Genomic DNA, 24,810 nt, shown 5'->3' with positions numbered 1-24,810 from the left:
TATTTCTACAACTCATACACTACAGTTTCCAGAACACTATCTTTCGGAAAAAGAAATCTGAAATACATGTTATTAGTAATTTTCACATAATTTCCCCTCTTTTTCCAACTTTTTTTAGATTCTAGAGGCAGTCACCATGCAGCACATCTTCATGAATAACTTCCAGCTTTGCAGTGAGATCAACGAACGAGTGGTTCAGCACTTTGTCCACTGTACTGAGACTCATGGTCGACATGTCCAATATCTCAAGTTCCTTCAGACCATTGTGAAGGCCGAGAACAAGTTCATCAAGAAGTGTCAGGACATTGTCATGGCTGAGGTTGGTTATGTGATCTTCATGCCGGACATAAGTAAATGTGTAATGCCAGTAATACAGAGAAGATAGTTATTTAATTTAGCACAGAAAGGCAGAGGTGTTGGTGTATCAATGAAAAGATAAATTATACTTTTGGTAATATGAGGTTTTATGATGCCAAAAAATGGTAACTGACAGATGTTCTGTAATCTTCCAGTAATAAAGCTGTATTTGGCACTTTGACCCTCCCCCACACAGCTGGTGAACTCGGGTGAGGACGTCCTGGTCTTCTACAACGACCGTGCCTCCTTCCAGACTCTGGTCCAGATGATGCGTTCAGAGCGGGACCGCATGGATGAAAACAGCCCTTTAATGTACCACATCCACCTTGTGGAACTGCTGGCTGTCTGCACTGAGGGCAAGAACGTCTACACTGAGATCAAGTGTAACTCCCTGCTGCCCCTGGATGATATTGTTCGGGTCGTCACCCATGAAGACTGTATCCCTGAGGTATAAATAATTACTTTTTATTGATTTATTTTCAGGTAAAATGTGTCTTATTTGGTATTCGGAATCTTTGTGTGCAGAAACAAACTAATACTAATTAGAAAGTTGAGTGTTTGTGTTAGAAAGTTTAGTGTGAGTGTATGTGGGGGTTTGTATTTAAAGTCATAAAACTTGAAAGCTACGAAGGATGAGGTGGCGGCCACTTTTTTTCTGTATTTTAAAATCATTTTAGAGACATGCTTCAACATTGTTTTGAACTACATCCTGCGATTTATGTAATGATTGGACAAACAATTTCTAATTTATAGCCTCATTCGTGCTATGCCACATAAATTTTGGCCCCTAGTGGTCGATTAGACTGAAACTTTTAGGGTTTCAGCTATTTAAATGGACATAACCTTTAATAATCAGTTGAGTCTATTAGGGCTATTCATGGGCTGAGCCAATCCCTTTTAACGTTTGTTGGTCAATATCTTCAAATCGTAATGAGATATCAACAAGATTTGACAAGATTGGTCCATTAATGATAAAATAAAGAAAAATGCTTACCAATCAGGTGGAGGTGGATATGTTTTTCAGAATTGTCAAAATGGTAGATAATTGCCCTTTAATAGTTCTTGAGGCAATTAGTAAAGTTTGAAGAGAGGGATGTCTGTACTAAGTTTCATGTGAATTGGACTCACAGCATTTGAGACTTTTTTAAGTTGACCTTTAATTATAAACCACCATCAGCCTATCGGAGTCATATATCTTGGGAAGCATTTGCACACAAATTCTGATCATTGGGGAAATTTTCATTTCTCACAGTAATTGTGCCCTAATAAATTGGGTGTTCCAGATAGATAATAGTAGAAACAATGACACAGCAGTTTTTTTGTTACTAAAAATCAGATTAACTGACAGATGCACAGATGTGCTCACCAGCTCACCCATTTTTAATGTGGTTAGCCAGTTCATTTGTGAACATCTGTATCGATCCAGACATTCCAGCAGGAATGCTGAACTTAACTCAAAGGAACTTCATCATATTAATCATCATATTAAGTTTATTTGTTTGGATCCTCATAGGTGAAGGTTGCATATATCAACTTCCTGAACCACTGCTACGTCGACACAGAGGTGGAGATGAAGGAGATTTATACCTCCAACCATATGTGGAAGCTGTTTGAGAATTTCCTGGTGGACATCTGTAGGGTAAGCCACAAATTGACATCTCAAAGAGAGGCCGGCTGTTATCACACAGTGCTATTCAGCTTTATATTTCATGGGTTTGGGTGATTATGTCAGCACAGCATGCCATGAACATATGTTACCTGTCACCCACATGCAGGAAGTGTGATCCAGTGGCTGTGCGTCATGCTAATATCTTTTCTGTCCTTGTCTAGGTGTGCAACAACACCAGTGACAGGAAACATGCGGATACCATGCTGGAGCATTATGTAACCGAGACAGTCATGAGCATTGTCACATGTTTCTTTAGCTCTCCCTTCTCTGACCAGAGCACAAGCCTGCAGGTAATCTGGATTGTGGACTATAGCATTTGAAGTACATATTACAAGCAGTTTTGCTATTTTCTGTCTATCTGTCTGTCTATCTATCTGTCTATCTGTCTATCTGTCTATCTATCTGTCTATCTGCCTTTCTATATCTATCTTCCTTATTTCTATCAATTTCCATACCTATATATTTCTTTATTTATTGATATCTTTCTGGTTCCATCTCTTTTTATATCTATCTATATATCTATATAAATGCACTATAAAATATTATAAAATATGATTCTTCCCTCTGCATATAGATGGCCCAGCATATGTATGTAAGTAACCCCCCCCCCACATGTAGTTTCCCAACCCTTGGGTGTTTATCAACAGGCTGTGAATCTTAAGAAGTATCTTCACTGCGTGGGTTTTCACGTTCTCATAGCTTAGTCAGCACACAGACTCTGTTGTTCCCATCTGTGGGTGTGTTGCACAAGGTTTTGCCGGGACATGGTGCAGATGATGCACTCAGGAAACGTGGTCACTCCTTTTCTTAGGCCTTCATGTTCTGGTGTCCTGTTGCCCACAACTATCCCAGTAAATCAAGACCATTACTCCCCCGTAGATTGCCAAATCCCTTGTGCAGTAACGTGGTGTAGTATTGCGCGTACACTTGATCACTTGACACCTTGTTTTCTTGTTATATGGAGTTGTTTTGTTCCAAGTTGGCCCTAGTAAAGACGGTTGATTTACTTTTATGTAAGCCTTTGCACATTCTGAGAATTCTGCTGAATTGCTTAGGTTTACCAATACATGATGTCACAACCCTCTTTCTCTTGCAACAGGCTGCCATTCTTGGAAAGATAACTGAGGTATTTATTGTACTAGGGCTGTGGCCAGCTGATAGATTGCTCTCTAATCAATCACTTTTACTCTTCGCTAAACACTGGTTTGGTGTAATTTGTGGGGACTGTATATAACCATAAACAGCTGGACCCAAAGCTGTAGAACCTCCCACCATAGGTGCTATAGTATCCTCACATCAACATCTCTGGCACAAATTGGGCTATCACCTAGTCCGGGAACACAATAGTTACTTTGTTGGTTATTAAATTCTTACTCTTACTGTGTTTTTTCGTTTAAATTGCTCTCTCTCTCTCTCTCTCTCTCTGTCCCACAGACTCGCCAGCCAGTATTTGTACAACTGCTTCAGGGAGTGTTCAGGGTCTACCACTGTAACTGGCTTAACCCTGTTCAAAAGGCCTCTGTGGAGGCTTGTATTAAAGTACTCTCGGACGTGGGTGAGTTTTGGATTAACACCGACTGCAAATCTGTTATTATTTTAGCATATTTTTAAAAGAGCATTAAATACAAATATCTAAATCTACATCTACAATCATCTTCCCAGCTAAAAGCAGAGCCATTGCCATCCCAGTGGACTTGGACAGTCAGGTGAACAACTTGTTTGTCAAGTCCAATAATGTTGTACAGAAGAGCATCCTCAGCTGGAGACTGTCTGCGAAGAACACTTCCAGACGAGACTCCGGCCTGACTTCCTCCAAAGACTACAGAAACATCATTGAGAGGCTACAGGTGGGTAGCTTAACATACTGTATTGTTTTCTAACAATTTCACTTGAATTCTTTTTTTTTCATTCATTTTAATCTGTTCAATAATTTAACCAGAAATTTTATTTAACAGCAATCTCTCAAGCTGGAAGGTGGTGGGATGGCATAATTAACAATAACTCAATGGGGAAAAAAAATAAAACTACTGGTTAAATACAACATTAGTCAGATAATTTAACTGGTTGAAGTGCAACTGCAAATGTTCTTGCTGCCAGCTGTGTGAACAAAGCATGTCAGTTCATTAAAGGGGGAGAGGAAGCAGTAATGGCTTGAAGTGCATTAGCAACACATCTGATGGCAGAGTGGTACAGGACATCGAGTTCTTTCAGAAGTGGTAAGATGATCATTTGTGCCGTCACCAGTCTGGCAGAGAGGAGCTTGAACTGGAATAAAGAAATCCAAATACTTCCAAAAACTACAAAGCATGCACATGCACCTTTTCTTGGTTTTGATTAGATTCATGACCAACTGTGTTAATATTCATTATTTCATTTTTAGTTAATATCACAGCAATTAAAAAAACAAAACACAATAATAAATTAAATGAATAATCTCACATTTAAATGCTTATTTAAACTATAAAATCATGTATACAAATTATAAATACCAGTACAAGATATACTTAATGTCTTAACATACAATTCTAATATTTTAATAAATATAAGTCCAAGCAAGTTGTATGTAGACGAGTCAGTGTTTTCCATGTAGAATTACCAGCAATAGTGTTGCAAGACTTCACTTGATGAAGAACAACCTCTGCTCTTGTGTTTCACTGATTGCAGAGCTAACAGCCAAAATAAACTACATGGAGCTCAGACGTGACCCAGCACATCTACCACAGCATGCCTGCAGCGGAACGCGTCCAATATGATCAATCATTGTTAATAAGCACTTCTAAGTCATGTAAACAAACCATGCTCCAATCAGCTGTGCACTGGCACATGATATGTAACCAACAATTAAAAGATGGGAAGCACTCTCTAGCAGATTGGCTTCTGTGTGGAGATTGCATGTTCTCCCTGTGTCAGTGTGGGTTCCCTTCCGGTCCTCCAGCTTCCTCCCACAGTCCAAAAACATGCAACTTAATTGGTGATTTGAAATTGTCCATAGGAGTGAATGAGAGCGAGAATGGTTGTCATGGTTGTTAGAACCCGGCAATTAGGCCCTCTGATTGAGTTGACATGCGGTTGAAACACTAGTTGTAATTTCGTTGTAATGGAAACTCTAACTAAGTAACATATTGTCTTTGTGCTGTGCAGTGGATCTACGTAGTTTATGTTGATGTGGTTTATGTATATTGTGAGTTGTAGGCCTAACCAATACATAATAAGACAATTACCTCATAAAATTAAATATTGAAAGAAACTTTTAAAGTGTTGAATTTGAGAATGGAGTTCGGTGTGGTGTGAGGTGGTAGAATGAGTAGGTTTCGATTTACAGAGAAACTTTCACTTGTATAGACATCATATTCTTTAGATCATTGTTCCCTACTTTTTCATTTGTATAAACATTATAGTTAACTTTTGTTTGCCATCCTTGCTTTAGGACATAACACATAACATATTGCCTATAAATCTGATTCATATTCTGATTCTGAAGTCAACAATGGCTAGACTAAGCTCAGACTTGACTTCTTGACTGTAATTTGCATAAGGATAAGGGGAAAAAAAGTGGTGTGTGTGTGTGTGTGTGTGTGTGTGTGTGTGTGTGTGTGTGTGTGTGTGTGTGTGTGTGTGTGTGTGTGTGTGTGTGTGTGTGTGTGTGTGTGTGTGTGTGTGTGTGTGTGTGTGTGTGTGTGTGTGTGTGTGTGTGTGTGTGTGTGTGTGTGTGTGTGTGTGTGTGTGTGTGTGTGTGTGTGTGTGTGTGTGTGTGTGTGTGTGTGTGTGTGTGTGTGTGTGTGCGCGCGCATTTCATTGTTCGTAATATGCAACCAAAATACTGTAGAAGTGGTGTCTAATAGTGTCCTGTTACTAGGTTGGCCAACACCCAATTTTCTTGTAAGACATGACTCAGAATTCACTGTAAGTCTGAAAAACCTCTGACCTGTCTGGTTCAGCTCAGCTGTTATCTGCAGGATGTTTGGGTGCGGCTGAAAACCTCTAATTTTTAAACAAATGAACAATTCCAATCATGATACCAACGAGTCATGACATTGTCATAGAGATTTTTCCAAGTTGGTCGAGGTTTTTCACCAACTTCCCAGGAAGAGTTATGTGGTTTTGAAAATGGTTTCCTTCCCATTTCTTTCTCGCCTTTCTTTAGGGAACAGTGTTTCTTAGAATGCATGCTTCAACTCTTTTTGTTGTGGGTTAGGTTTTTTCCCCTTTTAATACTCCTTTTGTTCTGCCACTCACTAGACAGCCCACACAGTACTATAATCATGACCAGCCCAGCTGCCTTTATGATGTACCTTCACGTTCTTCAACACTAATCATCACCAGATGTGCATAGAGAAGTGGGATGTAGTGTTGCATCATCCATTTTTTTTCTTAAGTCCAGTATGCAGTGAACTGGATAAGTCACCTTCTTTTTCTCTTACAGTAATTCATAAAGCAATCTCACAGATGTTCTGAGGTACATAGCAGCTGGATGTACAAAAGATAATGAGAGATACAAATCAAAGGCAGAAATGTTGTCGGAGTAACGCTTTAACTCTGCGATGTGAATGAATGTGAATCTCTAAATGATTTAATACCCATTTGATACACTTTCATATGTGATAGTATATAATATGTCCTACATTACATAATAAAATTGAGCTTTTTGTTTTGTTCATCATTTCCGTTGGATTCCTTTAAAATGCAGCATTGTTATTGTTATTAAGGCTGTTTTTATCAACAGTCAGTAAGTTAATGCTCATTTTGAATGCCTATATGCTTTGTAGGACATAGTGTCAGCGCTGGAGGATCGACTGAGGCCTCTAGTCCAAGCTGAGCTTTCAGTGCTGGTGGATGTCTTGCATCGTCCAGAGCTGCTGTTCCCCGAGAACACAGACTCTCGCAAGAAATGTGAAAGTGGAGGATTCATATCAAAGTAAGTCTAAAGGTTTTATTCTGCCGGTTTAACATGGGATGGGACAGATTCACAGGCTAACTGAGAGTCTAAACTGGGGCAGCCAGGGCCCATATTCGTCCAAGGTTTTATTTCTTCTTTGGGTTTTGTTTGACAATATAACATGACAATCATTTCTGTTTTGCATGTAACTCAGACGTCTTGGAAGTTGAGCTTCCTGCTATCAGTGCAGCAGAAAACCTGCTGACTTTGCAAACTAATTTGCACAATACAGTAGTAGCTTTGACAAAAGTATTCAAGCAACATATTCATTGTAATGTATGGAAGTGCATTTCTGCCAATATGATGAAAAAAAGAGCTTTCAACTCATTACAATGAGAGATTTTATGGAAACAATGACTTAGTATCTGAAAATGTCATAAGGTCATCATTTTGAGTTTTGAATTCAGTAGAATAAATCATATTTTGAGCCTTATTTTTGTTAATAAAAAGATACTAATTTAGATACTAATTTCCAGATAATGTCTCATTGTAATGATTTACAATATCTCTTTTTTTATCACAAGGCAACGTTTTTATCTTTCTTTTTCTTTTCTTTTTTTCTGTGGAAATGTGCTTTCATAGTAATAGATTGATTTTTAATCAATTCTAAATTATTTTTTTGGGCAAAATTTAAGAATTAATCATAATAAAAAAAGTATTAAATGTAACAACATTGTCATCTAAAACCACAGACTTATTTACTTAATGGATACAAATGCTTTTTTTCCGGGGATGTTGTTGTGCCTAATAAGAGCTCGGATTGTATTACAGAAGCCTGGTGGGACGCATAGAGCAGTTGTTGTTCTTGTAGGGATTATCCCATTACATATGGTTGCCATTTTTGAGTACGGTAGTTTGTGGAAAAGTGTGTCAACCCTCACTAGCTATGAAAGAGAAGAATCACCATCGTTGTAAGATGAAATTCGGCAAAAATAATTTAGGTTTTTGGAGGGCTGCAGCTTTCATCGATCCATTTGAACATACTCACTTGTGTTTCCCTCTTCCTGACCAGACTGATCAAACACACCAAGCAGTTGCTGGAGGAGAATGAGGAGCGCCTGTGCATCAAAGTACTGCAGACACTGAGGGAAATGATGACAAAAGACCGGGGCTATGGGGAGAAGGTACATACCCTCTGTTTCTGTTTTTCATCATCTGCTTGTAGTCAGGTTTCACCCACATATGAGATAAAACATTTAGTGACTCAGGAGACAGTGTCTCTGTCCCACAGCGCCAAATGTACTGGAAGACATAAGATCAAAAAACTGTAAAATAAAAGAGGCTGAGCTCTCCATGGTTAAAGGGAAACAGAAAACAGAAAAGATCCATACGTATGTCACCAAGTCACTGTAGCCAAGGCAGTTTATTAATCTTACTTTATGGTTGGAAAACACTGGTCCATATTCAAAATCCGGCAGTAAGTCAAAATGATTTAAGTAAATTATATCATTATTAACCCTATTATTATTCATATTAACATCACATTCATTGATACTAATGACCTCATCGGCTACTAATGAGCTCTAGCACTAGGGATGGGTACCGAATTCGGTACTTTTATAGGTACCGACCGAATTCCGTCGGTACTACCGAGTACCGATTCAAGTAAAATCAAACGGTACCATGTTTCGGTACCTAAACGGCGTTACCTTTAAACTGATCATTGATTTCAACCTGTTTTCATTTGACGTCTTGATTAACAAGCGTGCTGACGATCGCACTATTTTTTTATTTACCTCCTCGTCTGGTCCTGTCTGCTCACCGCGGCCACTAGCTGCTGCCCTCTTCCAACCCGGCGCAGAGACGAACAGCCAGCTCTCGGCCTGCTCGCCGCCAGCTGCTATCTCTCCAATGTCTCTACCCGGGCTTGGCCTTAGTCTGCCTCCAGATTGGACCTTCCTTACTCCGTTTGCTTTCTCCATTCTTCTGTAGACCAGTCATTAGCAGCTAGCAGCTAGCTGCTGCATCTCTGGTCCTCCGCTAAAACTCCGATCTTCAACTCAGGAATATTACCTGCCACTTTATTCCAAACTGCCTCGCTGAAATTAAATCCCTCGGACTCCTGCGTCATCCTCAATATGTTCACAGAGCAGCCCGACTCAACTTTGTTTATTCCAACCATGCTATGCCCACAATACTGTCTGACCGGTGCTGCGCCGCACAGCTACGACGTCATCACAACAAATCACACGTGCACTTGCAACCTTTTTTTTTTTTTTTTTTCTCCGTGCACTTGCCACCTGAGAGCGCTCCTCTGCATTCTTTGATAACACTCCAACCTTCATGTTACAAAATGCACGTTCACTCAACAATAAAGCACTGCTCATCCTGGATTTTATATTGTTTTGATATATTTTATATATTATTATTATTATTATTATTATTATATTATTATTATTATTATTATTATTATTATATTTATATATTAACGCAAAAGTACCGAAAATTGGTACCGTTGAGTACCGATACCAATTCCCAGGTACCGGGTATCGGTACCGTATCGGTTCAAATGTGAACGGTACCCATCCCTATCTAGCACTAATCTTTAATTGACTATTTTAACTTTTTGTTTGCTTTATCAATAGCAGTAGGTCTTCACTTGTTGAAACAACTCTGCAACTGGAATTTATATTTTGAAATTGAAAGCTTTTTTTTTCATATTTGATTTGGTTGTTACAGTGCTGTGTACCAGGCATTAGTACTCCAGTGTGGAGTACTCCAGGCATTAATACTACAGTGGTGCTTCTGACCATTAGTAGCACTGTAGTATGACTATAAGTCTCTTCTGTTTGTATCTTATGCATGTGCAATGGACCCTTTAATGGAAGAACTTTTTGTCTTCTCAAAGCAGGAAAAGTACAGGTGCATTAACGATGGCTCCGATCCATTTAGTGTCCCAGTCAGCAATTAAGCATGCGCAATGCAAGAGCACACAAGACAAAACGTCCGCTATGAAAAGGTTTTATCAGAAGCACACGCAAGAGGATGCAGGCACTGCCAAAAGTTTATGATGCTAAAAGGCAAAAGAAAAGGGAAGAAGAAGACTGCTGCAGTAAACATGGATTTTAACAGGGTCTTATATTACAAAGATGACAAGCACTAAAAACAATTCAAATAGAATTAAACAAACACATTCAGAGCTGAAGAACATTTATTGTATTAAGGTATTTTTAAAAGAAGTTCCTTAATGATAACCAGACTGAGATGATTTGAGCTTTGTGGCAGGGCGTGTTATCCTGCTTTGAGTATCCATTAGAAGATGGGTACATTGTGGTCATAAAGGGTTAGACATGATCCTTAGCCTACTCCGTAGGCTGTGGTGTTTAAGCAATGTTCTATAGGTACTAATGGGCTTAAAGGTGCAAAATGTGCCAAGAATATCCTCCACATTGTTTCACCTCTACAAGCAACTTGAACTGCTGATATAAGGCAGGATCGATCCACACTTTTATGTTGGTTACACCAAATTATGAGCCTACCATCTGAATGTTGTAGCAAAAATCAAGACTCAAGCTTTTTTTTATCTTCTATTGTCCAATTTTCGAGAGCCCAGACCAATTGTAGCTTTAGTTTCCTGATGTTAGTTGGAGTGGCACCCGGTGTGGCCTTCTTCTGCTGTAGTCCATCTGCTTCAGGGTTTGATGTGTTGTATGTTCACTTTACTCTTTTGTATAGCTTGGTTTTAATGAGTGTTTTTTGAGTTACCTTGCTATCAGCTGAAACCAGTCTTATCATTCTCCTCAACAGGGCATTTTTGAACTGCCGTCCACCAAATATTTTCTCTTGATTGGACCAAATCACAGCAGATTGCACTTTCTGAAATACTCAATACCAGTCCATCTGGTACAAACAACCATACTTTGTGGACAATCCAATCAGTATGTTTTACATGTTGTCCTTGTTATGACTGTAGGAGTTCAAAAAAGGCTTTAGATGTTTATGGAGGTTGAAAAGTGTTTCCCTTTTTCAGCTTAATGTGAAGTGCCTTTACAAAGTATTCACCCCCTGGACTTATTCATGTTTTGTTCAACAAGCGCAATTGTTGTACTTAGGTCTAGGATTTTGTCTCAAGGTGTACATACACTTCTTCTTCTTCTATGGAGAGCAGGAGATCTGGCCTCATGTTGTAGATAAATACGGCTCAGGGAATTGACTGACCATATTTTGTATCTGAATTTGCTTTGTGACTCAACAATTATGCAGATGGGGTCCATCCTTCGTAACTTTATTTCTCAAATACATTTTAGTGTACTGTTTAAATGAAAAATGACAAAGCTTGTGACATGGCTGCTGTGTTGAAAACAGTCAAGCCAAAAATATGCATCATCCAACCCACAGCACATCTTTCCAATAAACTGTAGTCATTTCTTTGGAGGGAGAAAAGGAAAGGAAAAAAGCCTTCCATTGAAACCATGGAGAAAAACTCCAGGAAAGACTGGGATTGGGGGGAAAAAAACTGCATGTGACATAACCTGCAAACAGGACTGTCCACTGCCCGGAGCCAACTGACAACTGGTTCTGGCACACCTATTCATTCTGTTCGTTCACATGTGTAACAAGTTACAATTAGAGAGGCCAAGTAATATTCCTAAAGTTCTAAATATCCCTTCAAGTAAAGAAAGTTAGATTACTTTTGATATTAAAACAGGCCATCCTCCAATATGAAGTGTTACCATGTCAAAGACTTTATTAGAGAAGGCCACAAAGACAGGTTGTACCATCTTAGCAACCTGTGTTGATACAGCTTTATTGTAAAGAAAAGGAAGATCTCAGCTATTGTTGAAAAATGATATAAGTTGCGTTGAGAGATCATCTTATATGTTTTATAAAAACTTTAAGGTGGTAAATACCTGCAACTATTTCAACATCTAAAACTTTTCCTGTGAACTGATTTCAATCAGTATTGTTCAACAGTAAAACATGAAGTTGTCTTGAGGTAATGAGGTTGTCTTTACAGTCATTAACATACAATCCTCTGACTGTTTTCACTAATTTGACATGCTGCATATAGTGTGTGTGTGTGTGTGTGTGTATGTGTTTTCTCACAAGCTTAACATTTGCAAACTCTTTACCTCACTAATCGAGCTCTACTAACCCTCTGCCCCCTATACTTTTTCTCTTGCAGCTGATTGCCTTTGATGATGAAATGGATGTGGCTGAGGTTGATCATTTTACTTACTATTGTGATGTTATTCATTGATTTGTCTCCCACTAACAACGTAGACATGCTTGTGCTGCAACTAGACTTCCTAGCATCACATTTTAATGTGTGATACCTGTTGGCTCATCCCATCCCTCCCTGTGTGTGCCTGTAAGAGTTGCTCCTGATCTCCATCTTAAAATGTAGCATACTGCTAGCATGTGTAGCTCACATTATGCATATGCTTGTCTCTCGTGCCTGTATATGGTTGTGTACTAACTTACTGTATTGGAGTGCACTCTTTAGGGAAGTATTTAATAGAATAGGCCTACTATTTTCCTGAATTTGTTCTGGAGAATTAAAGCGAACACAAATACTGCATTTTTCCAACCGACTTTAGTTGTACTACTGCTCATAACAGAACAGATTGATTTGAGAACAGAACAGGTCCACAGTAGAGTTTGCCTATCACAGCACCTATATGCAGCCAAGACTGCTCATTATAAATTGTGTGGGACATTTGGGCCCTGGAATTTCCCTGGATTGACAGAGGTTTTAGTTTTAGTTTTTCTTTTAATATAAACACAGTCACATACTCTGCTGACACTGTAAAACTTGAAATAATGTCTCTTCATTCTGCTGCCCCATTAAGAGCTGTGTACCTTCTCAGTCCCACTATCTATTTTTGAATAATTGACTTGCTCTTAAACTGATAGTTTGGGCTTTTTCAAGTGGTGTTGTACAACCCGCATTCCAGAGAAGTTGGGTGATTGTGTAAAACTTAAATATAAACAGAATGCATCAAATTCAGAATTTGAATGTATATCTAGAAATCTTTACATCTCTTAAATATCTGGTCGCTATACTATATTTAATTGAGTGGAGGTTGCAAGTCATTGCATTTTGTTTTGTTACATTTCTCTGCATCCCACCTTTTTTGGATTAAAGATTGTATGAGGTACTTATCCATAGAGTCAGTGTGTTACCTACAGTTACTGTTTGAAGAAATAAGCAAGAGTACCAGCACACTAACAATGCACTGCTGATGACAGGGCAGCAGCTTAACATACAGCTAAATATGGCCCAAGTGTGAGGGTGTGCCAACTGTCATCTACTGTCGGTGGTACACTGACTGTGGATAAGTTCCTCACACAACCCCACTTCAAATATCCTACAACCTATAATCCTAAATCCTAAATTGTATTTATAATCCTATAAATACAATCCTACAACTACAACCCAGATTCCCCAAAAATTGGGACACTGTCTAAAATGTAAATAAAAAAGAATACCATGATTTGTTAATCCTTTGTGAGATATATTAAATTTAAAACTGTACAAAGAAAATTTTAGGTTCAAACTGAAACTGTTTTTGGAAATATAAACTCTGAATTCTACATTTAATGCATTTTTATGTTTTACCCAGCATCCCAACTTTTTTGGAATTGTGTTGTTTTACCTTTTGTCTTTAATCTGTAATTGATCATCTTGTTTTTATTAATAACAACATTAACCAGCGATAAGATATTTCTATGTTTCTGGTCACTTAAGACCACAGTCCCTAATGATGGGTGGTGGGGAGAGAGCATATTCTAAGCCCTTTGCCACCATTACAAGAGCAGGTGTGAGTGTATATATAGCTGGGGATTCTCCATCTAACTGATAGCACAGTGGGCTGGACTGTGTGTGGAGCAGTATGCATGTCATGTGTGTGCATGGCAAAAATATGTGTGTGGTCATGACCTGTGGCCTTAAGGAAGTGGATGAAATGGGATTCTTCTTTCTCTTTGTGATAATAGATGTCATGGGGATTATGGGTGTGACTACAGAGAAACCATATCTCACATGTCACTGGTGACTAACATCACAGGGGGGGATCTTTCCTCCACAGATCGATGTAGAATTTGTCAGGGTTTGTTTTAGAATCATTTAGCTTTTAGTTTTGTTTTAATTTTTAAAACAGACAAAATTATGATTTTGGAAGTTTGGTCTGTTTTAGAGTACTTTAAAAAAAATAGTACAAAATCATTTTAGCCACCAGAAATCTCAAAGTTGTGCATGTTTTAGTTTCCTCTCAGTTCGACTGCTGCAGTTATCTTTATTCAGACCAGAAGTCAATCCCCTCACCTTTAGCTTACTGAAGATAGCCACTGGTCTTGTGACCATTTCTTAAAGACAAGAACACATGGACCCTACTCTTGTCTCTCTTCTCTGTTCGGACCCATCAGCTTTAGAACTTTAGTGTCCTTTCTAAACGGAGAATCGACTACTAAGCTTGCATATCAAAAGATTCATTTTCCTTGTGTTGAGATTGCTTTACCACTTTTTTTAAACAAAAACTATTAAATCGTGCATTACTCTTCTCTTGAAATCTCTCATTTGTCATAACTGAAAGCACACATTGTCAGAGCAATCAGAGAATCTATAACACAGAAGTCAGTAGACTTAACCAAGTGCACGTTGAGTGCAAGGGAAGTGGACATGGTTAGTAGGGGAAATGAAGAAATTGTGGGAAAGGGTCTTTCCAGAGTTGCCAGGAAGCGATCTGCTCTCAGTCTCTCTGTCTTATTTTCCCGCCTTGCCTTCCTCCTTGTACAAACTGTCGCAATGGAAATCCCCAGCTTCCACAAAAACAGGGCTGTTCTCAGAGACCAGCACTTTGTCTATTTAACTCCTCCCATGTGCATCTTAAGAATGTACACACACACACTCCCCCACACCCCGTTAGCATATGCTGTGTTTCACTCATTCATTGACACACTTGTATTAACAACATCATACAGTGCCCTGACTGACGGCTGGCAGCATGTGTGTGCATGTCATTCAGATGGAAGAGAGGCAGGCCAAAACCCCAACTTCCTCCAAGCAGGAGCAAGATGAACTGCCATGATAGCAGTTATGTAACCTCAGTGTTTAGCCTGCTGCTGCACTCTGACCTACCATTACACACCCAACTCCCACCCAAAGATCTCCAGGAATGAGTGCAGCTGTCAGTTTCACTACTGTGTGACAGACCGCACCGTACCTCGAGTTGTTGCATGCCCAGTCCGTGGGCTGCATAGTGTGTGTGTGGAGGGAGAGTGATGAGAGAGCAGGATAAAGCAGAGTGACGGTTCACCCATTAGCAGAGGTTATCCCGTTCTTCCAGAAATAGAAATGTGATAAAATGTGAGCCCGGGGAAAACGAGACATGACCAGCCCGCCGCCCTCATTGTCAGGCCCGATCATATCATTCACTGCATATGTTTGTGCTTCCTTCGTGTGTCTGTGAGCTTCTTTTGTTTGTGAGACTGTGGGAGGTTGAAGGGGTCAGATGGAGATGATGTCTCTGTCTTATTCTGGTGATGTAATATGGTTTGGCGAGGATGGTGCTGAGCACGTAACCCAGACATGTAGTCAGGGTTATATAAGGGACTATTTCTATGCTAGCGTGGTGGTCGGTGTGTGTGTATGTGCGCATGTGTATGTGTGTTTCTCAAGCTTTCCATCTGTCCGTCTTTATCTCCTCATATTTGTTTAGCTAGAGATTTCTAGATTACCATTTCCTCTTTTTTATCTAGTGCATTTTTCTCACCACATCCCTACCACTCTTTTGTCAAATATTATTGTGTTGTCCATTTGACTTTCACTTTCCCAGCCATACTTTTTTTTTCCTTCTCTGCTGTCTGTTCTTCTCTAACTTTGCCAGTATGCAACTAATCCAGCTGCCACTCCCATCACTCACTCTGCCAGACTGGCCTCAGATAGACTCTGCTTGTCCTGGTTTATCCTCCCGCCTGATTCTGTGGGTGAAGTCAGGAGACTCTGGGCTGTTGATTCTTTTCTTGGTCAATAGGGGGAGCTGCAGACATGCCTTAACATCACACATTGGCTGTCCCAGTTTCCCTTAACTTAATGCTGCACGATTCTTGGGCTCCAGCCAGCTCTCAGGAAGCAGTTACATAAGAGCCAACAATTTATTTTCTTTTTTTTCTCCATTTTCCTGGAATTTTAAACTCTTCACTGATGTGTGACCTTCAGTGGTAATTGGCAATAAAAGTGCAGCAGAGATGTCTTCCAGGAGACGGTAGCATTGGTGCACCTCGACCTAGGCATGTAGGGGAGATGGGCGAAGAAGGGGTGGCATAGGAAAGTTGAGGATTTACTTGTGCAGCCAGCATAACATCTGTTAATTGTGTAAGTTCTGCCTCTGTTACAGGCTATATTTAGATGTCGGAGAACTATACGAAAACCTCTGGCTTTTCCCTGCAACTTGTTTTCTTTGATTATGAACAACCAATGTTTTTTGACTTCTCAGTAAGGTGAGGTAAAGCAGTGCTCACTGTGTCTGGCTGGTTTGAGGTATGATAAGAATCCGGATGTATTTTCTAAACCGTGGGATGGTTTGACTACTGGACAAATACACAGATTTTTCTGGTCAGTAAGATCATATGACCTTAACTGACTCTGTGTCCACAAAAGCACACAATCTCATTGTTTGTGTCTGAAGAGGTTTTGTCTGATGTTCTCAGAAGCATAACAAGTGGAACTGATGCTGACAATCATGGGGTCAAGCTGGCCGGCTGATGCATATTTTTATACGCCAAATAATTACAAGAGAGCTGTTGACAGTGGTTAACATAGCAAATAAGGTCCGATTACATTATTACGGTTATCATATTCCACCGGCGGCTTGAATTTCGAACTGAATTAGAAGATGTTTGTGATGGTGGTGAATATAGCTTTGGTTGCATGCATGATGCATAACCATTTTTCTGTGGAAATCAGTCTGTTGACGTAAAAGGGGGCTTGATATAGGGAAATTCCTGTCCAGTTGCACAATGAATCAGCAAAAACCAGCATGAGGTTATGGAGGGAGATTTATTGCATGCCTGTGTTAGGTTACATGTTTATTTAGTTTCTCACATCCGCTGCCCTCTCTGCTGTGAGGGATTTTTTTGGTGTTTATTGGATGTATGTAGGTATTTTTATAAGCGATGCCGGTAATTAAGTTGCTGACTTTCTTGTATAACTGACGATAGCCTTCAAAGCATATAAGCATTCAAATTACAATTTAATTTTATTCAATTTTATGCAATTTTTATTGAAATGTTTTATTGTATATTATGTATACATGTAAGATCTTGTGCCATGTGACTTTTAAGTCAATTTATTTATGTGTTATTATTTGACCATTTAAATTTGATTATTATTATTATTATTATTATTATTATTATTATTATTATTATTATTATTATTTATTCTTCATTCTGTATACTACAGAAATCCACAAGTCGTTTTTATTAATTCTTTAATTTTATATAATTTATTTAATTCTTGAACATGTTTTGTTGGTTCCAGTAGTTTGGCAGATGAGAGAGATCTAAAAATTTGGTTTTTATAAGTCATTGCAGCTTTTTCCATAAAGGTCAGCAAAAATACTTGTGCAGCTTTATCAGATTTCAGAGGAAAAGTGATGTTACTCATTAAGTCATTTTTAATTTTTACCACTGTTGTATCACTTTTTTTGTTTTTAAGACAAACTTTCCAATAAGTATTTGTCAAATATGTCCATAGTTAAACTGAACTTTTTTCTCCTGTGTGGAACCATCAGGTCAAAAATTGACTGAATCACAAATAATTCTCATGTGGCCATTGCATCAACCAATATGCACACTGAAATGAATGTATGCAAAGATGAGTGTGCAGATTTTCGCTTTTATTGGCGCCCACCTTCCTTTACATGTCAAGTGACAGACAGCAACACTTTTGCAACAGGAGGTTAACAGTGAACCACAGAATACTAAACACGTCATAGTGTAGCTTTGTAGCTAAAGGTCTATAGTATGGTAAAGGTCAAACACAGAGTGTGTGCTTTCATGCTGCAGTAGGTTAATGCTGCTCATCATCCATGCTTTCTCATTAGACTAGTTCCATGAAACACATAACATGAGACACACTAAAATAAAATGATTTCTTATATTCTAAAAGCAATGTTTTGTCACTGTGGTCTCAGAGAGCAATGTGTTTTCTGTTTGCTCTCTCTCTGCCCCTGGCTCTTTAAGTCATACACATTTATGTTGTGCAGTTGTGCATGTGACTAGCAATCTTAGTTAGCAGTAGAAGGCCAGATACAAATGGATGCATGAGTAAATACTAACCTTGAGGGAGAAGAGTTTTTAGGGAGGGTGCTACTCTTTGGAGGCAAAAGCAAAGACTGTATAAAAGAAGTGCACGTAGACAAGGTGGTGTCCCTCATTGGTTTCTGAACACTAAATTGGTCACATGTGCTAGAAACACAAACTTTGTTAGTTTAATGTTTGGGCGAAATTTACATTCACTGTTACATTAATGGATTAATACTATTATTATGGATTGTGGGGGTTAACACCCCCACTGTCTATGGTTAACACAGGTCTGCAGCAAGGCAGTGATGCTAGTGTTAGCTAGCCAGCTTGGTAGTCAGGTGCAATTGAATTCATGTTAACTGAGATATTGATGGGGAATTTTGGTTAACAAAAATCAGGCATAACAAACATTTACGGCAACCAAAATATTGCAATTACCTAGAAAGTCACTGTGAAAGGGTAAAAGTTCGAAGACGAATATGTGCAACACCCAAAATGAGATCATGCTTTACCAAAATACACCATACACCAAAAAAAACACCATGCTGTAGAAGAAGACTTGAAATTAGGAAAAATGTTTACTGAGGTAACAAATAATGTGAACGGTAGAGTCATTCTCACAAAGACTTATTTTCAATCTTCCTCTTTTTGTAGCCAGTGGAGTCCCCCCCTGCTGGCCATTAGAAATAATGCAGGTTTAAGGCAATTTTGCATTTTTAGACCCAGAGCTACGTCTTCTTCTATTAAACAGTCTGTGGGCAGAAGCAACATAACTAATTCAACATCTTCCAACTCTGACTAACATCACCCTTTTACTTCCAATCAGCTGGCACCTCCACCCGAACCTGAAGTCCCTGCTGAGGTGTGTTAAAGACCCTTATTGGCCCCCTGTCTGCCAATATGGGTTACTGCTGATCATCTGTCATATTTATAAAATGTCAATCCATTACATTTGTGCTCAGTCTTAAATATTATTTTATCTAAATAGATAAGAGCCATATCCCATCCCTCTGTTAAAGCTCCTCCTTTGAAGGCACCTTCAGCAGATCGCTTCTTCTGTGAATTATGCAACATATGGACCCTTGTATCTGCACCGCCTCCCACTCATCCATTCTTCCCTCTCCCCCTCATCTTTCCTTCCACCTCTTGGTTTTTGAGCAAAGTCCAGTTTCCTGACCTTCTCTCATTGGGGTGGTGGGGTTGAAGTCATGGGTGAGGTGTTTTTCCATGGCAGGTTGGTGCTTATAGTGTATGTCAGTAGCTCATGGCTCCATTATGTAACCTGGACAAAGCTTTTCTTTTTTTCTTCATTCTCATGACTTTGTGTTTCTCCCCCTCTCCCCTATTATGTAAATAATCATTTGAGCTCTTGTGCTACTGTGACTGTGAAATAATGAGGGAGGCACCGCAGGCCAAGGACGAGAATGTTTGAAATGTCATACACTGGGCCGTCAAGAGTGGGGATCTGTGTCCACAGATCTTTTTATAAGTTGAGGAAAAAGTGACATTGAATTTCCGATTTGGAATAATCTATGAAATGAACTTCTTTCTAAATGATTAACTCTATGTAGGTGTTATGTCAGTCCTTCTTTGCACGAAGCCTTGCATGACTTTGACTCAGCATCACATCTTCCCTGACACAACCACTTCCCTCTTAACTGCATGATCTAATTTGCACCCAATTTCCTGCATGCTAGTAAAGTAACTAATTTGCACTGTATTAACACCTTTTTTGTTTTCTAATTTCTTTCCCAAATTTCCTTTCCTACTTTTTTTTTTAATATTATTTATTTATTTTCTATTTTCTTATTTGATTGCTTTCTGCTAACTCACCTCACCTTTAAGGAGCTTGATCCCAGCCAGCCACAGAAGCAACTGGAGGATCAAAGGAGGGTAGGTACTGAGTTTGGTTTGCTGGGGTCTGGTCCAGGCTTCCATCTTATTGATGGTTGACAACTGACTGACTGTTGTGATGCCCTCGCAGTCACACTGCTTCCACAGCATGGCACTCACTCACTCCCCTGTCAGTTATACGATATGTAAGATGTGAAGCACATCAATGGATGAACATTATCTCTGGGTGTTCGTCTCTTCTTTGATGACTTCTAACATGTTTGGCCCAGAGGTGACTGCACTGCACTGATTTACCTCAAACAAATATAGTGAAACACTAAATGTCAGCACATCAGAGTCTGTGTCGCCTTTGAACATCACTGACTGAGGTCAGGGGGCAAAGGTCAAATAGGGAGATGCTGTGTTGAGTTCTTCCAAAGAGGGATGTCATATTTAGATTAGCCTTTAATGCTTTGGCACTCTTTCTCTTCTTTTCATTTGTTGGTATTTGTTTTATTTAATTTCTATTTATACAGCATTTCTGTGCCACTGCAGTATTTGTAACGAGCTTTTGATTCAAATTAATTATTTTTTTATGCATTGCCTTGAGCAATTAAAAATCCACTTTATAACATTGTTCATGTAACTTTTTACAGCCTTATATTGTGGGCTTTTCCATGTGGGACTTCTAACTTTTAGTTTAAGTGTATTTTGCATTCATTTTCTGGTCTTGCAAAGAGACATTAGCACCTTCACACTTTGGGTTCACGCTCCATTTCTGCAACATTGTTACCTTCATCAACATACATTTTCACTGATAGGGCGAAGCTCTGCGGCAGATCTTGGTCAATCGCTACTATGGCAACGTCAAACCTGGTCAGAGGAGAGACAGCCTCACAACCTTCAGCAACGGCCCACTCTCTCCTGGAGCGCAGGGAAAATCAGCTACAGGTGTGTGTAACTAACAGTGTCCATGTTTCTGTATGGTTATGCTCATAAAGATACGATGTTTTAGAAAGTGATTTACTTTGGAGAACTGGGTCAGTGCTGCAGCAAACTCAACACACAGCATAAACATTTTTGATTGAACATTAAAATGGGCTGGTTTAGGTTTAAATTAAAATATGTTTAGTTAAAATAAAAAAAACATTCAGGTTAAATGATGCCATTTAAACTTTGACTTACCTTTAAAAAACTTTGACAACCCATAATAAGAATAAATGTTCTGCAAGATACAGATACGTCGATACATTTTTGAACCACAAATATTTTGAATTTTGTGCATGATAACTGCTACTTTAAACATGTGGATACCAGTTTTAAACACTTTGGTTAAGGTAAGGCACCAGAAGCACTTGGTTAAAGTTAGTGAAACACAACAGGGTTAGGCTTAAAAACACTAATTCCAACAAAATACAGGTAGAAACACTACTTTCAACAATGTGACGTGAACACTGCTCTCCCAGTTTAAAGTCCTGCGTTGGTTGATGCTGACCACCTAACCCTCCATCCCACCTGATTAATGTCAAGAATTTCGTTTGACCCTCTTTTGAGGAATCTGTGTAAAGAAAGTAGGCACCAGAAAATTCCAGATAAAAACGGATGATCTTCATAATGATGTCAAACTGCAGAAAATTTGTCAGTATAGATACAATGTGCACAAAGTCTCAAGACATTCTGTGCTGCTCTTTTCTCTTGAGAATCGGATGTATTTTTGCACATGAATAAAATCTGCTATCCAAAAATGTTTTTCTCAACTAAGAAAATCTGTTCCTGTTGTGGTTGTAAGGAGTTTAAAACTTCAACTTGTTAATTTCTAAAATGTTTACTGCTTATGTGGAAGTTCCTCTTATGTCAGAAATCTATTAGTTACACTGATTCCAAAGAAGTCACATTGACTCATCAATTTGCATGAGCAGTAAACACAAGATTACATCCACATGTGTTGACATCGCCCACCTGGACCACACTATGTTAATCTACAGCAGTAAACAGTTTGGGCAGAACTGCAATGTGTTAGCAATAAACACATTTACAGAAGGCCATGAATAAAACGATCTGTCCATCCATACGTCTCTCAATCTTTGCTCAATCGAGACTGACATTCACAAATTTAATAGACTCTTGGTAAGTGACATTTATTCATTCCAGCGAGCCGCTCCATGTCTCTCATTACAGCGATGACTCATCATTCATTTGTAATGCTTTAGGAAAGAAAATAAGATTTTATTCACAGACATGGCCTTGTACTCCGTTAAGCCCTTTGGACCTCGGCTCTGCTACTGAGCATACTGGCTCTCTCCTCAGCATAACGTGGGCTGAGTTGTTGCCAGGCGACCAGAGAGCCAAGCTCCGTCTAGAACGGGATGTGTTGTTGATTCAGTGGCTCGCCCAGCCAGAGATGGCTCTGATGGGTGCTGTTATCTCACCACTGCTTCCTTGGCTGGTTGTGGTAGCCAGCAGCAGTAGCAGTAGGAGTTAAAGGACCTCCTCCTGTCATTATGGCTGAATGGATAAAAAGACACTTGTGGTTAACTCCATGCAGCACAAACTCTTTTCATCAAATGGTATCCTATATTTACATCTGATTTAAACAGCAAGTCATTTATCTTGTTAGTTGGGGAACCAGGATGTTTAGGGAAAGATAGTAGGTCAGCAGTAGATGCCACATAAAAGTGTGATTTTTGAACACTTGAGAATTGGTGAAAATTAACAAAAGAATTCTTTCAGAATACCATATTAAGACATTTTGGAGATTTGTGTATTTTTTGTGACTGGATGGTTAGAACTTCTGTTCTGGAGATGGCTAAGAAACCCCTTATGGTCAATATACCTAGGAAAGCCATAGATCCTCTGAATGTTCTAGGTCTCCAGTTTGGGGTTGTAAAGTTTCATGAGGCTGTGATTATCCTGGAGGTCACAAACATAGAAAACAGGTCATTTTAGGTCAAGTGTCTCAAAATATTTTCACGACAATAAAATGCTGCTATTGGGACTAACATCATCACACTTTAATACAATTGGGCTCATTGAATCCACAAAGTCTCAGCTATTCAGTCATATCATATTTATACAATTCTAAGACTTCTGAGTGACCCCATTATGCAGAAATATTCTACAACATTGGTAAGCATAAGGGCTTGAAAATTGGCTTGTCAATTTTGACCTCGCTAAAATATAGCCTTACTTTGCAGTGTTGTACCTCCTTTCCTACAGGATTTCATGACATGTAGCCTTAAAACTTTGTCAGCAACAGCCTCTGAAAGAAAATATAACATCAAAAAGTCCATTGTAATGCTAAAATTCCTTGTAAAAGCTGTGACTTTGATGGATGCCTTTATCCAGAATCTATCTGCATAAATCCTGCACTAGGCCTATAATGAAAACTTTCAAAAGCTTAAACTATATTTAGTATGCATTTAATAATCAAATATGATAATAGATTGTGACCCAGTCTCTATTTTATAACCTGTCTGACATCTGAATACATCAGCATTAATGTAGATGATCATTTTTAATTTCTGTGTCCATAGTTGTCAGCTCCGGGGTCGGAGGTCGAGGGGAGTTGAGTCTGGCAGAGGTCCAGTGCCACCTGGACAAAGAAGGGGCTTCTGATCTGGTCATTGATCTCATCATGAACGCGACCAGTGACCGGATCTTCCAGGAGAGCATACTGCTGGCCATCGCTTTGCTGGAGGGTGGAAACACGGTCATCCAGGTAAGTGCGGGTCATTGGGTTCAAGAGTACAAACACTGCAGAGGAGGGTGGATGTGAAGTGTCAATGAGGTCCAACACTCTCATGTTAAGCTTACAATTAAATGGGACTAATAAAAGCATTCCCTTTAGAGAGGTATGAGCAGAATCTCAACAAGGAGATGTTATCTCAAGGGTTCAAAGAATTCAAGTTATTCCCCTGGAGCGTCATTGGTATCAACAGAAAGTGTCCGATGACAGGGGTGCAAATAAAAAATATCAATACATATTGTTATCTTTAAGATATGCTTTTATTTTGAAATTCCCACTACATATTTATTCTTTTCATTAAAATGTATAGATTTTTTTAAATACCTGGAAGAGCTTGGTTATCAAAATAATAAGTATTTGTGACTTGATAGAAATTTAACTGATTGTGTTAAATGGGCCTGTGATATTGCCTCATGTCTATCGCAGGCCTCTGATTTGAACCAAATAAAAAAAATAACGTGGCAGACTTTGTGACATCAGCAAATATAGCATTGTTGTCCAAAGAATCTATGTAACATTGCATCATGATAAAACTTGTGATTACACCCTTGGTTGACGATGACTTGAAATAGGAAATGTAGAAATACTGAGTTGTCAGTGTAGTATCCTGGACACATGTAACAAAGCTCGGGCCCACAGTGCAGAAAGCATCCTGACATGTTTGAAGTTAGACATTTTGAGTTGTGGAAAAAAAGCAAAAGTAAGTTTGGGCCATTTAGAGGAGAAAGGGAAGTCAGAAAGGAAGAGGAACAGTAGTCTGCTGGGAGAGGTCAAAGCTGTGCTGCCAAACACGTCATCGCCTCCCCACAGCCAGCCAGAGGTTGCTAAGGCAACGCTAACACTTTGCGAACCTCACAGCGAGCAGGTCGAGAGGGGAGAGAGCTGTTGTGTTTGCAACTGCATTATTTCAGCTTTGCATTTTGTCTGTCTGTCTGTGTCTGTCTGTGTCTGTCTGTCTGTCTGTGTGTGTGTGTGTGTGTGTGTGTGTGTGTGTGTGTGTGTGTGTGTGTGTGTGTGTGTGTG

The 24,810-nt window shown here is 39.2% G+C and overlaps 1 protein-coding gene across 3 annotated transcripts in view; it reads left to right on the top strand.

The window, feature by feature from the left end:
• itpr1b (inositol 1,4,5-trisphosphate receptor, type 1b) overlaps window positions 1–24,810 on the top strand; it is a 109,019-nt gene that overhangs the window by 36,954 nt on the left and 47,255 nt on the right. For 2 of the 3 annotated variants that reach the window (XM_059329646.1, XM_059329645.1), the window contains exons 32-44: window positions 119–319; window positions 554–805; window positions 1,871–1,996; window positions 2,188–2,316; window positions 3,461–3,581; window positions 3,689–3,873; window positions 6,793–6,941; window positions 7,975–8,086; window positions 12,088–12,123; window positions 19,036–19,071; window positions 20,055–20,102; window positions 20,864–20,993; window positions 23,576–23,760. In XM_059329646.1, the coding sequence (XP_059185629.1) occupies window positions 119–319; window positions 554–805; window positions 1,871–1,996; window positions 2,188–2,316; window positions 3,461–3,581; window positions 3,689–3,873; window positions 6,793–6,941; window positions 7,975–8,086; window positions 12,088–12,123; window positions 19,036–19,071; window positions 20,055–20,102; window positions 20,864–20,993; window positions 23,576–23,760 (1,710 nt within the window). Of the gene's footprint in view, window positions 1–118; window positions 320–553; window positions 806–1,870; window positions 1,997–2,187; window positions 2,317–2,600; window positions 2,619–3,125; window positions 3,153–3,460; window positions 3,582–3,688; window positions 3,874–6,792; window positions 6,942–7,974; window positions 8,087–12,087; window positions 12,124–19,035; window positions 19,072–20,054; window positions 20,103–20,863; window positions 20,994–23,575; window positions 23,761–24,810 lie in introns of all 3 variants that reach the window. The other variant, XM_059329644.1, reaches the window with a different exon arrangement.

The sequence above is a fragment of the Centropristis striata genome, chromosome 3 (assembly GCF_030273125.1).
Source record: "Centropristis striata isolate RG_2023a ecotype Rhode Island chromosome 3, C.striata_1.0, whole genome shotgun sequence".
Classification (NCBI taxonomy): Eukaryota; Metazoa; Chordata; class Actinopteri; order Perciformes; family Serranidae; genus Centropristis; species Centropristis striata.
This window is presented reverse-complemented; position numbering and strand designations above follow the sequence as displayed.